The sequence below is a fragment of the Colletotrichum jinshuiense genome, chromosome 9 (assembly GCF_051148585.1).
Source record: "Colletotrichum jinshuiense chromosome 9, complete sequence".
Classification (NCBI taxonomy): Eukaryota; Fungi; Ascomycota; class Sordariomycetes; order Glomerellales; family Glomerellaceae; genus Colletotrichum; species Colletotrichum jinshuiense.
This window is the reverse complement of record NC_139316.1, coordinates 33304-50954: the sequence shown is the minus strand read 5'-3', so window position 1 is coordinate 50954 and position 17651 is coordinate 33304. Positions and strand designations below refer to the sequence as shown.

The following is a 17651-nucleotide window of genomic DNA, read 5'->3' as shown; positions in this document are numbered from 1 at the left end:
CGCTCCCACTATAATTCCTCTACTTCCAGTGCAAGTTGTTTATCTGTTGATAGTAGCTGACGTTATCCTCTCCATCTTCTTTTAGTATATTGATCGCTTTGCTATAGAGAAGTCGGCATACGCCGACAGCGTTCATCATTGATTTGTCACACTCGCTGTCAACCCTACAGTTGTGATAGAGGTTATAGTTGCTATTCATCTGCAGATTGCAGTCTTCCTTATCGTTACGACTGTAATTAAAGTAGGACTCTATCCTCTTTATTAAAGCATTATACAATTCGTAAGGCTTCTTGTGTATAGACTCACTTTACTACAGCCTTACATTTGTTTAACACAATAAATAGTCAGGCTACAGCCAAGCAGTAGACATTATTAATCTGGGTTTAGTTGAATCTAAATGCTAGAAGCGATACTGTAATATACAATCTCTAATCTTATTAGAATGACGCAGCGGGAGGAAGTAGATATTCTATCTAGGAGCGACATTGAAGTATTAATGTCTATATACTGAGATGAAATCCCCTAGTGGTTTAGACGTCAAGTAGATTTACCCTCCAGCGTTTAGGTCTAATCCCGCCTCTCTCTAGTCCAAGTCCAGTCCAGTCAATCTTTCACCTTTTTTTTCTTTACATTTACTCTACTTCTAGCCAGCAACCTCCTCTCACCTATAGCCGTCGGAACATCTATCTACACGCATAAAGCTCGCAATGGGCCCTCGCCGGCTCTGCCCTATACTCCTAACACGTCGAATTACTGCAGTTAGTGGGTGGATGTCACAATAGAGACCATCTAGGACGCCATCGCCAGCAAGAACTTCATCACCCTAGAGTAATTTAGGCGTTAGGTATGTCTGCCACGATGATGAAGCATTGAGAATCTCACTGAGTCTTGAATTTGCTACCTAAAATCTAAAATAAGCTGACCTGTTCAACAGAATCCTTCCCTCGCCGCCACCTGTGCCGTGGAAGTTGGAAAGTTGTATTGCGTCGACGCCTATGACGAGCCTGCGCCGAGTCCCTCTACGACGTCTATTCCAACATTGACCACTTTTTCGACTAGGACTTCCATTTCCCCTTTAGCTACTTCCACTCAGCCGCCGACTACCACCATTAAGCCGTCGACGATGACAACGATGACGACCCCTGGAAACGGCATCAGCACCCCAGCGCCCACCCAAGCCACCATTGTGAACAACTGCGACGTCTTCTACTTTGTCATCGCTATCGATACTTGCGAGGCTATTTCAGTAAAGCATGGTATCACTGTGGCTCAGTTCCAAAGCTGGAATCCCAGCATCGGCGCGACCTGCACTGAGCTCTGGGCCAACACGTACGCCTGCGTCTCCATTGTCGGCCACAGCCCGACCAACCCTCCCCCCGCCACCCCGACGCCGATCCAGCCCAACATGGTGGGCAATTGTGACCTCTTCTATAAGGTCAGATCTGAAGACACGTGCACGTCCATCGCCTCATCAAACGGCGTCACGACACAGCAGATTACAACATGGAATCCATCCGTCAAGTCCAACTGCACTGCGCTGTGGCTCGATTACTACATCTGTACCTCTATCGTCGGACACACCCCCACGTCGTCAGGTAATGGCATCCAGGCGCCTACGCCTATCCAGAGCGGCATGAAAACCTCCTGCAATGCTTTCCACTTTGTCACCTCCGGCCAGACCTGTCAGGTCATCATCGCGCGGTACAGCATCACCCAGGCCGACGTTTTCAAGTGTAATCCCGCAGTGAAGAGGGACTGCACTGGCATATGAGCCAATGCGTATGTGTGTGTTGCTGTGTTATAAGTAAGGAAAACGCAGCCAAGGTAGACAGACTGCTACAAGCGGAAGGATATTTATTAATTAGTTTTGTTATATATAAAGAAAGATATATAGTTACTGTAATAAACAACATTGTTATTTACATAGAACACATACTATCGCAATAGAAATATCGCAGAACCTAGACATAAGTGTTAGGTTCAAGATAGGTTATTAAGAAGCAGTAGGAAAGGGCCGTCTTTGGGATGAGGCCATAGTTGACTAAGCAAAATTCTGAACTGTATATCTCCTGTGTGATTGGAATGGTGTGAATTGGAGTGTGGAAGGCTCGTAGAGGCATGCAAGGATCGCAGCTCCTAATTACAAACAAATCCAACACATCGGATTTGAACGCCGGCCAGTACGTGTGGTCACTTCGAACGAGGACCAGGTCGCCCGCTAATTACGATAACATATGGGTTGAAGGTCAGTTGGAAGAGATGGGAACAGATAATGAGCTAGTTAGATAGTAGGGGATGCTGCGCAAACATATAGAGGTCGCACAAGCTGCTACAAAGAGGAAGTTATTCTTAGCTCTATTTGTAACTTAACAAAGCTCCTGAATTCGATTCAGAGATAAGAACTTGATATTCTGTGTCCTTGGGGGCTTTGATATAGACTTGTAAATGCTAGTTAGGAGTTGAAGTCACGCTGACGCACTATCTGCTACAGGTGATATAGGGTGCGGCGGTTCGGCAGGGGGTCTGAAATAAATTTGAGTTAATTAAGGTTGTAGAAGGGTGAAAAGCTCAATTTGGTGGTTCAGGGGTGCTGTGGCGTCTTCAAGGTGTCAGGAGAGGGAGTCACTGGTGTTTGGACGGACGAGACTGATCACGACAATTTCTACTTGTGAAAGATTACGTCAACACGGACGGTTTCAAAAGGGGGAGCCCAAGACGAACGCATGTGCAGAAATATACCCAGCTGCAAACGCGATAGTGCCAACACAAGCTGGTCGACTCACTGCCGCAGCAGAGGCTGGTCCATTTAATCAGATCCTGTCGTTGCAGTGAGGCTCCGTGTTTGAGCTTGTCAACTGCTGCCCCAAAGGCCCCAAGAACGTGGCGCGGCCTAGAGTACTTCGGTCCGCTTACATGAACTCTGAGATGTCGTAGCCATTGGATGTTTTGTCTCTTCTTCTGTCTTAGCCCCGTTAGTATGCTAATCATAACAGCCTGCCGCTCTGAAATGGGATCTCTGGAAGAGAAGCTCATGCCCTGATGTCCTCACTCCTGCATGACGTTCAATCATACTACCTAATCTCTTTGGTCCACTGATTGCCCCCGAAGTACACACGTACCACGCCGCTCACTTAACGCATCTGGAGAAGTGGGTACTGCCGTTGAAATCGTGCGAGGAGAACCCATCTTTCTCTACGCCAACAGCAACCAATGAGCGTTGGAGCTAGCAGCCAGTTACAGGACGGGGAACAAGGGGGAATCAAGGTAGAGGGACTTCCCTCCGCCTTCGCGGATGGAGAAGTTAACCTTTCCTCACGGAAAGCATACGGTCTTTCTGATTAATAATCTACCCGTGGCAGTAAAGACTAGTGCCTATTGCTTCCCTTGGTAACACTACATGCAATCAATGACCCACCTCCAATACATAGTGAAAGAACGGGAATTTGTTTAACGATTCAGTCGGACTCGGGGTTGTCCGCTGTCATTCTCGGTGCCGGACAAAAAGGATTTCCATCACTACTGCTCATTTGTCATCAAAGAACGGGTCTCTACCTTCGGCACATTGAAGCAGAAACGCATCGAATTCTAATCCAATCGGACATGAACTATTATTTAACAGATGATTATCCACTCAATTATTTCTAGGGAAAAGCGCTATTCAGCATAAACATTTCCTACAAACTAGTCACCTCCGGCCTTTGTTATCATATCTCTTGACGATTGAAGAGTCCTCCGAGTCGTTAAAATTTACAAAATGTCTTCCGGCCTCATCTACCTCATAACCGGAGCAAACCGCGGAATCGGCCACGGTTTCGTGTCTCTCCTGCTCCAGCGCCCTGACACAACAGTCATTGCCGGCGTCCGGGACCCGGTGAATCCTTCTTCCAAGGCCCTCGCCGACCTTCCCAAGGGCGAGGGTTCCAAGTTGATCCTTGTAAAAATCGACCTAAGTGTCGAGTCCGATCCTGCCTCCGCTATTGCCACTCTTCAAAAGGAGCACAACATCAACTCCCTCGACATCGTTATCGCCAACGCCGGAATCTCCCACTCCTCCACCACAGTTTCCAAGGTGGACAGTAAGGCCGCCCTGGAACACTTTGCTATCAACTCCATCGCGCCCTTGGTCCTCTTCGACGCTGCAGCACTGCTGCTCAAGGCCAGCGCAAGCAAGAACCCTATTTTCGTTGGGATCTCGTCATTGATGGGAAGCAACGGCGCAGCAGAGGCTGTTGCACAGGTCCCCATAAGCATTAGCCCTTACGGTTCCAGCAAGGCTGCGTTGAACTGGTTCGTGCGGAGGCTACACTTTGAGGAGCCTTGGGTGACGGCTTTTGTGTTCCACCCTGGTCTGGTGGAGACTGACATGGCGGTGGAGTTGGCAGCGAAGACTGGAGCCGACCTGAAGACCTTCGGTGCCATCACTGTAAAGCAGAGTGTGGATGGGATGGTGGCTGCCATTGACAAGGCCAGCAGGGAGTCAAGCGGCACGTTCAAGAACTACGATGGTACTGATCTGCCTTGGTAGTGCAACCTTTAGAGGATCAAGTAATTGTTGCATTGACGAAGACTCACTGTAGATACTTGTGTTTATAAAATTTACGTGGCGAATCTTTTTAAAGTGTCATAAAAATGACGCCGTTAATTGCTGCCCGCAACTAACGCCTTATATCTCTCGTGAAAAAAGTTGTTCCATGAGAGACCTTGTCATATTGTCCCGTACACTTGTAATGTCTTGATCATAACCCCAGGATTTTATCATAATTGATTCTAGCTTCTACAAGCATTGCAAATACATGGAGAAGAATCTTGAAAGAGGGTTTGAGGGACTGCGGCATGGCCAAAATGCGGCGGTCAACGTGCCACTTAGCTTTGTGCTATTTTTGGGGGGGGGGGGGGGGGGGGGGGGAAGATGAAGGGTCCAGACTTTGGATTCCACCTGGGGAACTCAACATCTGGTTGAAACAGGCTACCTCGGCTACTTCATTGAGCTGCTTCGACGTGAGGTACAAACCGATTTTTTTGCTGCTTGAAACCTTTATTAGATATAAACGCCATTTGACCTGAAAAGACGATTATGAGTGCTGTAACAACCGGAATGACCCCCATTTTTAAAGGGGGCGACGAGTCTCCGAGTTTCAATTAAAGTGGGGGCAAGCATGAGTAATAAAACTTTGATAGTAAAACCATATATAGCTAAATTTTGTAGAGTTAGTCACTGTTAGGTAACGATATAACTAGGTTAAAAACAGGTTGCTGGTAGGCCTACTATGGATGCAAGGTTTAAAGTTTATAAGGCCAGAAACGCGGCTCTCTTGATGTGGAACTTGCCTGATTGAGACTTGCCTAATTGAGACTTGCCTAATATAGAAATACTTAGTACACCGCCGGTGGTTTCCCCACAGAAGTGGAGACTAACTCCAGAAATGTAGTTGCATCAGCTGGAGCAGGACTAGAAAGATGGCGATGGCGTAGAGTGGGATACAAATAGATTTGTCAGAATTGAACCTCTGGAGCAGCCGGCCACTTTTTAGAGTTTAATATTTATTGAACTACACCCTACGCTTGACGGCTGTTCACTAATCAATACGGCCTGCGTCTAAGATTGCATGCTATGCGCCCCTAACTTCCTTCTTGGGAGTTTCGGAAGGGCCAACCACCTATCTAAAGGAAGGATATGGAACGTCCCTCGGCGTGCGCTTTGCAGTGGTGTTACTACCCGTTGGAAACATAACCGACCAGGGTACACCCCACTGGGGAACTGGCGGCGCGGCTAAGCAGGACATCCCTTTGACGACTACAACTACGACTTTTAGCGTCTCGGCAGCAACAGGGAATTCTGCGGATAATATCAACGGGATGCTCAAGATCAACTACTTATATAACACAGTGTCACACTCTCCGCCTGGTACCGACATGACTTCCACGTATGGCGAGAGTATTCGTCTGCATGGCTGCTAGGTCGTTCTGTTTTGACGGCACAGGCAATGCCTGTTCGTTATAATCATTGCTTTCTGCACTTCTCACCGCTTTACAAGCAAAGCGTTGCCCTCTTAAACTCACTGGTATCATCCTATGGCAAAGAGTATCCCTGTTGAGAGAGACGTTGCTGCGCCGCATTTCTAGCGGTTGTGCAATGCTAGCCCCCAACTCCAACTCCAAATCAAACACAAGGTAGCACGCACATTGGAAACCCGAGGTAGTCTCTGCGCCGATCAAGATCGAGGCCAAGCCAGTTCACCGGTCATCAACCACGTTGTACACTGTATGGAGGAGGGCCGTCCCGACAAGCAACACCTGTTGGAATTCGCGTTAAGCTCGGAGGAATAATTGTGTGTGAGCCCAAGACTGGATTTCACTGGCCACACCTGTACCCCAACAACATCCAGCATGCCGGCTGCATCGCCTACTTGGATGATTGTTTTTTTTAATGCACGATGCCGCCCGCTTCTGGGCAATGCAGTTATTTGTTTGCAGCTTGCTGGGAACCCCATGCAGGCCCCTTAAATTGAGCTGTAAATATTGATACGTAACTACACATGAATCAAGAGGGTCTTACGGCCGAAATGAAACGGGACATATCGCTCTCGCACTTTCTGGTGGTGGTATTGAGCGAGATGCAAGTGAATACGTTACGATAATCCTGTTGCAGCTTTTCTCTTCGTTACTCGTCATGTCTATCACGCCCTGTACCCTGTTTTTTCGCCATTCGTTATCTTCTCTTTTCACCGAGTTCCTTCTTTTCTTTTCCTTCTCTACCTAGTTCCCCTTGTCCAGTTCTTTCAATCTCCTCTTCGGTAGTACCTATAAGCTGCTTCATCAACAAAATATTTGCCAGGTCAGTAACTACCTAAGCGATACTCTTGCGGGCGAGCTGAGGAAACATATTAACATTTTTGAGGTAAAAGTAGCTGAGCTCGGTCTTGGCAAAGATACAATCTATTTACACCCGGTGGGGTAAAGTCTCGAGCGTCGGAGATAATCCCGTTCCAATCTCCATTTAATTAAATAAGCCTCCAGCTGTTTTATTTTATTTTCGAGTTGTAAGCTAAGGTTACATTTACAAGAATATAAAATGATATCTCCTCTAAGACATTACTTAATTTCCGAGTTTACCGGCACTGGTGAAATATAAAGCTAAGTACGATTCCCGGGCTCGTAGTGTATTTAGATCCAAGCCTAACAAACCTCTTATGTGTATTTTGTCCTTTAGGTAATCTAAGTCACTCGTTTCAAGATTTCCTATTTTCATTCGCAGCATTCAAATCCTGAATATAGCCGAGTCAGTGAACGTCGCTGTATCCAGTATTTATGTAAGAACTTCTGGGGGCAGCGCCTATGGCCAGTTCAAACTAATCGTCAGGCTCTCTTAGCATGAAGCTATTATTTCTCTCCACTTCCTTGTTATGCATTATGCCAGGTATTCACGCCAAGGTCCCAAAAATAAAGGACTTCGAAGTGACCTGGGCCGATGACTTCGATGGGCGTCGCAACACTCTACCCGATGCTGGTAATTGGATCTTTGACCTTGGAACTTCTTACCCCGGTGGTCCTCCACAATGGGGAACCGGAGAGACACAAGTCTATACCAAAGATCTAACGAACATTCATCTGGATGGCAAGGGAACTTTACAGATTACTGCCTTGAAGAACCAGACCGGGGTTTGGACCTCTTCCCGAATCGAAACCAAGCGAGCAGATTTTGTCGCACAGCCTGGTAAGAGGATGCGTATTCAGGCTAGCTTGAAGTTTCCCGACTTCGGTGAGAGAGGTCTAGGTTACTGGCCAGCATTTTGGACTCTGGGTGCCGAATATCGCGGTAACTATTGGTTTGTTTTCCTGACCCCGGTTTCAAAGCACCTTCACTTGTTTTACTCAGGATAAAGCACTAATGATAACTTAAGGAACTGGCCTTCAATCGGAGAGATGGACATTATGGAAAACGTCAATCTTCTCGATCGTCATTGGGGTGTTTTCCACTGCGACACTAACCCTGGTGGAGCTTGCAATGAGCCCAATGGAATCGGCAATAGCTCAACCTGTCCCAATGGCCGCTGCCCAGGTAGCTTTCACACCTACACAATCGAGGTGGACAGATCTAAGTCGCCAGAGTTTCTCCGGTGGTTCGTCGACGGCGTTCAGTACCACTCCGTGAACCAGTCGGTTATTCCAAATGACGTCTGGCAGAAGACGGTTCATAAGCCACACTTTATCCTCCTTAATATGGCCATAGGCGGAGGGTTTCCTGACGGAGTGTACGGATCAAAGACACCAACCAACGCGACTGTGTCAGGAGGTACCTATGAGATCGAGTATGTATCTGTATATAACTCGCATAAGTAGTGGGGAGTCAAGAAGCCTGACCTCGGCGGCGGCCTAGGAGGAGTGGTCGTAATATGATGGGAAGATAGGTATATGTCCTCGCCACTTTTAGCAGCCTGGGCTCTTGTCATCGGGCCACTTAATGGGGCGCTGTTGCCGCCTAGGTAGTAAACAGCCGCCAGCCTGCTTGCAGCTACCGGCCTGTTTTCCTTTTGTAATGACTGCAACAGAGTCTGAAGTAACTCGCGCAATTCTCGTTATAAGCCGAAATTCCAGCCCCTTTCCCAGGCAATCGACCCCACCATCCTTGCCCTGCTGAACGCGGCTGCTCTCGGGCATCACTAGTTCAGATTACGAGTACCCAAATTCGCGGTAGCCTCAGCGGCGATAAATTTGGACGCACCATTATGTTCTATTTCGAGCATTTATTTCCTTTCACATGGTACCAGGCCGGCAGTGTGCATCTTGGTCCTCGGCTGTATGTACCTAAGATTCAGTGACCGAGCCTGATGTTGACGACTTAGTGATTATTAACAACGCAATCAACGTTCACGTCGAGTTCAACACCTACTGCAAATTGATGAATTTGACCTACTTTTAACAAGCAGATACCAAATTCAAACGTTACAACTGACAGGGTGATTAATATACATAGGGCAATTTCTGACTTAAATAAAGTAGGCGTCTTTTGTATGTATAACTTTCGGGTAGAGATGATAACGAGAATCACCAAACAACGAATTACGGAGTCTAGGGGATATATGAAACCCCCAACGAGGACAATAGTTCAAAAGAACGGAGCACCTTCCAGTAAGGGATCGTCAATACTAAAGGAGTCCTATACAGTATAGATGCGTTCAATCTTTGCATCGATTTTAGATTTAGTTGTCAGGCTCCTGCAAAACATATGTAATCTCTGGGAACGGAATCATAAGATGTTATACTCGCTCATTGCGATAGAGAAATAATGCTAGTAGCTTCCACTCGGGGACTCAACCGCTGCAAAGTTTACAAATTTAAGACTAAGTGGTTGAGGCTATACAAGGTCCTTGTTGTTCAGCCCTGAGAAAGAACCCAATGCCCAGCTATGCAACCTTCCTTTCGCTGGTGATTGTAGCTGTAGACAACCGCCTCTAATCCTTGTAAATGCATAGAAGAAAAATGGAGCGCCTTGGAATACGGGTTCCTTCAAGTAGACTGGTGGTATTCTCCATGCTGATCAGTGTACGTCTGCTCAAGGCTTTGGGAATTTCCTCCGACAAAGTATCCAATGATCAAGAGATTGTTACCTATGCCAAGTTCTTGGCCGGGAATATCGGCCAGCACTGCGCCTTCATCAGAGTCTTGTAGGGCAATTATGTTCATGGAATCCTAATCAACCTGAAAAAGTCAAAAGGGAGACAAATTACTTTGACAGGCAAAGACTGAGATCCGTGTCAATTCTCTTCATCTTTTTTAAAGCATATCCTTGGCGCCATGCACACAAAACAAAGCTGTTACCACCTTCAAGGTGATAGCAGACACGCCAAAATATAGTACGCTCGAGGTGGACCCTCGCCAGCTCCGAGACGATGCACCCGGCCTCGAGGTGGACTATGATCATGGAATGGGCGCGTGGAATGCCGAGGCCCGGTATCTACAACCAAGCATCATACTATACCACAAACCGGAAGGACGTGACTGCGAGCAACCCAACAACCAGCAACTTGAACAGGATGCTTCAACTACCGATACCAAGAGGAAGGATACAGTTTGCGGCTTCTCACGGCGGGTGTTCATCGCAGGACTTGTAGTCTGTCTGCTGGTCCTTCTTGCGCCATCGCTGGTGGTGTTGCTGGGGGTCTGCTTAGCCGTCGGGATACCACCAACGACACTATACATTACATCCTCAAAACATCAAAACTTGCAGCGGCGAACCGGACATTTAATGGATTGAAGCAGAGAGCTGTCTTCTTTCAAGATGGTTCCGGCGCGCTGATGTCGCGGCACTTACTGAAACCGTCACTTGAATGGGAGAATACCAATCTTACGCAGATATTTGAATCCTGAAGCGACAAAAGAATAAGACTCCCCCACAGCGCTCCATTGGCAGCAGTATCCTGCCGTGACTGGGACTGCGGCGAAACTAGGTTGTTCTATCTAGGGACTGACGGATGTATCCGAGATGTCAAAGACCACAATGAAAAAGGTGGAGCTGAATGGGATTCCAACGGTATGGTGACAAGGGCTAAACTACGCCCTTCACCCAGTTCACAACTGGCAGCAATATTCACCAAAAGTTTTGACAAGGAGGCTGGCCCAGACAAACTTGCAGTCAATCGTCTTGTGGCTTACCAGGGGTTTGATGGTTTTATTTACGTCGCCAACCACAGTTCGAGTCATCTCAATCCGCAACGACCCTAAGACGGCTTCCAGAACCCAACAAATAATACCAACCTATGCATGATTACGCAACTTCGCGGGGATATGCTCGATCAAGTCAGCTTAGTAGTCAATGGAACAGGCAATGCAGGTACTAATGCATCAGAGTCTGCCATGATAGAAGCTAGGTATGGTGAAATGAATGATATTTGGGATGAAGGTAAGCTACGCTGTTGTCGCCAATATACCAACTAGAGAACTCAAGACCTTTACTAAAACTCTCGAACGCCGAGATTCTCAAAACTATCCCTCAAACACAGTCTTAAATTCCATCACAACAACGGGGCAATTTGCCGTCACAATGCGTAACAACTGGAGGGAAAGCATCTACCTGGCCCACCTTTCTGATAGAACGATAACCGGCCGTATAATAGGATAACGTAACTATTCAGTGCAAACTATCAGACTGGGAGGCTCGGGGGAGATAGCAAAATTCTCGGCTATCGCAACAACGATGAAAGGTTATCTATACGGTATCGTCGACGATACTGTATGTGAGTATTCGTTTGATACGTCGGACCCGTCCATCATATACTTTGAGGGAATCATCTATGACGAGCAGGAGGGAAGATAAAGCCAGGGAAATGAAAAGTCTTCAAGGCTAAAGGAAGCGGGGTTTTCTGCGCTCATTCATTGTTAGCCGAAGGGTAATATTCAAATCGTTCAAAGTTGTAGTAGAAGACAGTCAGGTTAGTATAGAGCATTATACAGGCGTAGATGAATATAGACGGTTATTTGCCTTCCTCAATCGGGGCGTAATATCATTATCATTACCGTATCATTGAACCTCTGCTCGTGCCACGTATCAAGCTGTAAGATTTACCCTTGTATCAGTGCATAAAAAAGCTAAAACTGGATGGATATAGTATCTGGCCACGTTGGTAGTATTACATTCGTTTTATATCCTTAGGTCTATGTACAATATTGCCTCGCTGGCCTGACACTATCTCCTATCACCTCATATTTGCCCTATTCCAACAGTCTAAGCTGCGGCCAGGACAATGCTGGTTGGGTTGCACCTACATTGAGCAGGACCGTTAACTCTCGACAGCTCATGCGATATCATACATGCCCCTCGTCTTCTGGAAGGCCTCCCGCACCTGGGTGAGCCTTTCAAAATGTGCATCTTGTTGTACACATTTGGCCGGCGTGGAGCGCGACCGTTCGGGAATTGCTAAGAGCGCGATGTGCCTTGGCTACTTCGCGGTCCTTGCGGAGACGGGATATTTTGCAATAGGAAATCCCGTACAAGCAATCTTAAAAGACCAGTCACTGATTCTTTCTTTACTTTGAGTATTCGTTTTTGGTATTGAACGTGTAGTTGATAGTCACTATGAGAGCCACACTCAGAATTACCACACTCGGACTTGCCCGAGGATTTGGAGTGCAAACTGAGACTTGCAAGGCAAAGGTCACTTCACTTGGCTGAAGAAACTTGTGGCCTCGGCAAAAACTGCCAGTCAAGACCATGTATGCCGCCAAGAGCACTAACCAATGAGGGGTGCTGCTCTGTTCTCCACTTCAGGCTAATAGGGGCTACGGCTGCAGGCATTGATTGTCCCTGAGGTTACATAGAGACGTTTCAACCACGCCAACAGTCGCTTTTTCGCACAACTTAACTAAGGGCTGTCTTTCTCTCCCATGGCGTCCTCTCCACCACATTCGCCCCCGGCGACTTCGACGCCCATCATCGAGCTTATTGCGAAGCTTCCCTCGGAGCTTTCTGGTGCAATTTTCTCTCACCTGCCCAACTCCGACATCAAGAAACTGCGTCTGGTCTCCAAACGATTTGTCCGTGTCGCCGGTCCCCACCTCCGCTTTGCGCGTGTTTTTATCTCGGCCAACCCTCGCAACATTGAAGTATTCCAGGCGATTGCCGGCCATGAGACGTTCCGCCAGGACGTGCGCGAGATCGTGTGGGATGATGCCCGTCTCGTAGAATCACTAGGGGAGACCTCTGGTTATCTAGGCGAATCACAAATCAACGACTATAATTACAACCAAGACTTTGAAGACGAATCCGCCCACCTGGCCTCCTTAGGGGTGCCCTCTTGGTTCGCTCACGCTTGTCAAGAGAACACCGAATACCTACGCTCTCGGCGGGGCAGAGACAGGCAATCTCTGCCGCAACATGTCGAAACTGCGCAACAGCTTGCCGCGCAGCTGCCACTCGACGTCGCTTACGCCTATTATCACGAGCTTTTTAAGCAGCAGGAAGATGTGATCGCTTCTGCTGCTGACAACACCGCCTTTGAATGGGCTCTAGACAACGACAGGTTTCCCAATCTACAGAGGGTGACATTGACGCCTGCGGCTCATGGGGTCCTCTTTACCCCTCTGTACCCGACACCCATGATTCGGAAATTCCCATACGGCTTCAACTACCCAATTCCTCGCGGTTGGCCCACGCCAGTAGACGAGGGTAGGGCAGCAGCCGAGGACTGGGAGGTCGAGGCTACAAAGAACCAGTGGCGTGGTTTTCGCATTGTCACTCACGTTCTCGCACGACAGCAGCGCACAAAGGCCTCGGAGTTAGTCATTGATGGCAGCCAGATCAAGTCAGGGCTTACTTGCGAGGTCTTTCAGGCACCACAAGAGCCATCTGAAGAGTATAACAATCTGGTCGCTTTGGTGAAAAAGCCAGGGTTCTCTACTCTTAAACTCACCCTCATGATCTACGGCCAAGACTGGCAAAGCTACCCTGCTTTCCGTAACGGCTATCTCAAGCAGGCGCTTGTAGCCGATCTTCGGAGCTTTACACTAGAGACCGATGAAGAAATAAACGAAGATACATCGCCGGCGCAGCCAACACCCCGCCCGGATCGGTTTATTCCCTTGCGATCTATTTTTCCAGTTGAATCGTGGACGCATCTAAGCCATTTTGGACTTTCGCGCTTTCTAGTAAAACAACAGGACGTTCTCGACTTTCTTACAGTATTACCAGATACACTCCGCTCTATTGATCTTAGCTTCCTCTTGTTTATGAATAACAGTGGTAACTATCAGGATTTACTTACAAGTATCCACGATAAATTGGGATGGCACGAACGGGTAATTAGGCCTAAGGTTACTATCCGAACCTATTCAAGCGCTAAGGTGGTTGGACGCTTCCTCTGCATAGACCAGGAGGTACAGGAGTTTCTCTATGGTAGCGGCGAGAACCCGTTCACACACTCCCCAGGAGGAAATTGGGTACATGTAAAGCGCGGGTTAGGGACAGAGCAAGACGCGTTCGATCCAAGATTCGAGAGACCTACTGACTTTTCCGAGTTGATGCGTTTAGGCATTCGGTAGCCTAGGAAAATAACTGCCTTTCACAATATCTAGGTGTAACTACCAAATATATAAATAAAATACGCTTGATGGTAATAGCGCTACATCGCAAAGAGGCTTAAAGTTTGTAATGCCCCAGGGCTTGGCCTTGAACTTAATTACAAAATGGATAGTTATCGCGCATACATAGTTATGCATAAGGTAAATAATTTAAATACTTAGGGCTCACGCCACGCTGATGCAAACTTAGACGTTAGCTTGAAGCCCGGTACAGTCAATCTTGACGGCAGGGTTCCAGCTGTAGAAGTCATCCAACATAATACCGTTCACGTTTGCAATAGCCTAACATTCATCTCTCGATTACACGAAGTAAAACTTGGAACAATTTGTAGTCATACCATCTTGTATCGGATTAGGCGTTGCATCCGATACTGCAGTTGTGACTGGGGAAGGAGCAGGAACCGCCGTTGCAGACGTAGCCAAGCTGATACAGACGTTTACGTCGGTTTGCAAGCCGGTGCAGTCCGTCTTGACGGCTGGGTTCCAGGAGTAAAAGTCATCTAACGCAATGCCGTTCGAGTCGGCGATTGCCTAGCACCCGTCGCCGGACTCTACCTTTAGAAGTTCCCGCAGCCGCCAAACATGCCCTCCTGTGTGGGTGTAGGGGTCTTCGGTGAGGAGCTGCTGGCTGTGGTTGTAGTCGGCTGGGCTGTCGTCTCGGAGGCGGCGGAGACGCCCACGCCCACGTACACATCCGCCTGCAGGCCGGTGCAGTCCGCCTTGACCGCCGGGTTCCAGGAGTAAAAGTCATCCAAGGCAATGCTATGAGAATCCGCGATTACCCAGTATCCATCGCCGCTCGCCACTTTTTAAAGGTGTTGCAGTTCGGCACCATGCCCGTCTGGATGGGCATGGGAGTTGCGACTCCGGTTCCGGTGGGTGCCGCACCGGTCCCGGTGGCGGTGATGGAGATGTCTTCATCCTCGAGTGGCAGCCATCCATAAGGATGCGTTGAGACGCATTAGTAAGTGCCACTAACCATACCCGAGCAATCGCTCTTGACGGAGGGGTTGAAAGCGTAGAATTGCTCAATGCTCATGTGTGTGCTGCCAAGAACGGAAGGGCATGTGAGCGACGGTCTCGGGGCGTACCATTCGGTGCAATTTGGAACCTCTCCGGCAGCGCGCGGGCTTGGAGGAGCCAAAGTTGCGGTTGGCTCTGTATTTTTACAGATCAGCAAATCACGACATTCTTGTGGAAATCGCTTCTGTCACGTACAAGGTGTAGGGGGACGCCAAAGCGATGCAGTAAGAACTGCTAGCCGAGAGGGTGCATGGATATTCATACGAGCTAGCTAAACTGGCAGAATCCTGTTGAAGGGACGGGTTCCAGAGAATAAAGTCCTGAGGAGGTTAGTATAGACTTTCTTGGAACACGTTGTCATCATTTGGAAGATGTTAGCCACCTACTTCCGCGGGGACGTTGAAGTCATGATCAGCGACCAGCAATCTGCGAGACTACTCTCGGTGACATTGTCCAGCCATAGATACCTAAATGAACCTTTAGCTCTGGATGGTGAGGTATGCGAGAACATACTCTTACTCGTAGCAGTCCACTCGTGAGCCGTTCGCAATCTCGATCGCTGGCTCAGTTTACACATAGTCGGCAAAAGGGTCTTCAACATACGGCAAGTCAGTCATCGGTGTTTGAACAAACTCTTTGGTGGTCGTTGGTGGAAGATATCCCGGGTGGGTGGAAATGTATCCGGCGGGCTTGAGGTAGTAGTAGTAGTCTGCCCAAACATTCGTGCAATTTTCCCACACTTGAGGGTTGAGAAACAGGCTGTGGGGCGACGTTGCATTAACGACATGTACGACCATGAAGTTGTAAAGAGATGGGATGGCGAAAAAACCCTCACAAGTCTTTCAGTGTGATACTGAACTTAGTGGCGAAGGCAGAACAGTCCTCTCCTGTCTCTACGAGGTGATACTCTCCGCAATTGGAATTAGTATTGTCTGGGGTGGGCGTCGGTGCAGGACTTGTAGTATTCTTATCAGTATTTAGGCCTCTTCAAACGAATCAGTAGCCAACTTACGTTATCGTTGTTACTATAGTTGTAAGTCCTTGCGAGTTGCTAGGCAAGGCATAGTTTCCGAGAGGATTATCGACGCAAATGTTGCTCCCTTCGAGCTCGGCCAAGTTACTTGAAACTGAAAGCGCTCCTTATCTTTCCACACTGTGAAACTAGACGGTCTAAGTAGAAGCGGTAGAACACACGAACAAGCTAGGTTGATATCCGAGTTCCAGGATATGATCTGGGTGTAGATGGCATTGGCAGTCTGACTAATACTCGAACAAGTATCGCCGGCTTGAACGGTGTAGGCTTCGCAGCCTCCGCTAACGGCCCTAGCCCATACCTCGGACGGGGAAGCCAAAGCTAATGACAGGAGACATAAGACACCTCCGAGAATCAAGGGTGCCATCGTGAAAGAAAATATAATCATCGAGAGAGGGAAATACAGCTGGATGAGGGACACCGGCTGCTACTTTTCGTTTTTGGACAGAGACGTGGTGCATATAGCGCAACACTTGCGGCCACCATGAATTATTTACGTACCACTGTACGAACCTAGACAAGGTCGAACCACTGGTCCATGAACCAACCATCCAATCTCCGGCCAGTTGTCGCAGGCCAAAAATGAACCCAAACCGCGGCATGCTGTGGATGCTGGTCGGGTGTTCTGTGCCGCAACCAACAAGACAGCTGGTTGCATGCCGCGTCATGTGGCTGTAATGAACCGGCGATAGCTTAAAAGGGAGCTCTTGGCAAATGATAATGGGCGAAGGGGGTCGCAGGAAATACACACCGCTACAGAAATGTATCGCCGATAAACACGTGCCAATGCGGCACAGCTTAGTCTGGGTCTTAAGAGAACTAAAGGAGGTCAACGTGGAACTAGAGAACCAACATGCATAGCTCAATGATTAACCTTGAAAGTGTAGGACCACAAGATTTAATGGTCTAGAACACCGCTGCCGGCCCGCAACCGCCCACTTACTTGTGGGACACTCACATTTCTTTGTTAGCATATACTGAGTCCTAGAAACACCTGAAATCTGCATTACCCTTGTTAATTGACCACGGTCTATTGGCGCTCACGTTATAACACTACAACTTACAGTATATACACACCCACCATAAGAGTATCAACTGCAACGCCCTATTGCAGAAAAAAACCACTATTAGATACCTAACTGTAACATCTAGCCTATTTGCTTATTTAGTAAATTAGGTCTAAAAAGTATAATTAATGATTATTATTTATCTATTTTTGTTTTTTAAGATCTCTAAAGCTAATCACCTTATATTTTTCTTCTAGTCAGCTTAAATAGACTTAACTACAACCCTAATTAGGAAAACAAAAAGATATTATCTAAAGCTAAACAACTAATCCACCCCCCCCCCCCCTCCTATAAGACTTTTAAACTGGTATATATTAGCGCTTACTAAAGCAGTAACTAGATTTCTTTAGTAATAGCAAGCGTCCTGTTAAGGCCTAAATAGCTATAACCTTTAGATGCATTTTTAACCTTACCAACCTAGTCTTAAACTCTGATAGGTAATTATAGTATATTAA

General features: G+C 47.7%; 4 protein-coding genes across 4 annotated transcripts; 3 read left to right on the top strand and 1 right to left on the bottom strand.

The window, feature by feature from the left end:
- Positions 1–1123: 1123 nt before the first annotated feature.
- EsH8_IX_000008 (LysM peptidoglycan-binding domain-containing protein) lies at positions 1124–1771 on the top strand (the record flags this gene model as incomplete). Its single annotated transcript, XM_083266344.1, has 1 exon — positions 1124–1771. The coding sequence occupies one exon, from the start codon at positions 1124–1126 to the stop codon at positions 1769–1771; it is 648 nt and encodes a 215-aa protein (XP_083129909.1).
- Positions 1772–3754: 1983 nt separating this feature from the next.
- On the top strand, positions 3755–4525 carry EsH8_IX_000007 (SDR family oxidoreductase; the record flags this gene model as incomplete). The annotated part of the gene is made up of 1 exon (XM_083266343.1): positions 3755–4525. The coding sequence occupies one exon, from the start codon at positions 3755–3757 to the stop codon at positions 4523–4525; it is 771 nt and encodes a 256-aa protein (XP_083129908.1).
- Positions 4526–12381: 7856 nt separating this feature from the next.
- EsH8_IX_000006 (F-box protein) lies at positions 12382–13703 on the top strand (the record flags this gene model as incomplete). The annotated part of the gene is made up of 2 exons (XM_083266342.1): positions 12382–13565; positions 13685–13703. 2 exons carry the CDS (start codon positions 12382–12384, stop codon positions 13701–13703), a joined length of 1203 nt encoding a protein of 400 aa, XP_083129907.1.
- Positions 13704–14630: 927 nt separating this feature from the next.
- EsH8_IX_000005 (uncharacterized protein) lies at positions 14631–15112 on the bottom strand (the record flags this gene model as incomplete). Its single annotated transcript, XM_083266341.1, has 3 exons — positions 14631–14835; positions 14880–14988; positions 15058–15112. 3 exons carry the CDS (start codon positions 15110–15112, stop codon positions 14631–14633), a joined length of 369 nt encoding a protein of 122 aa, XP_083129906.1.
- Positions 15113–17651: the final 2539 nt, after the last annotated feature.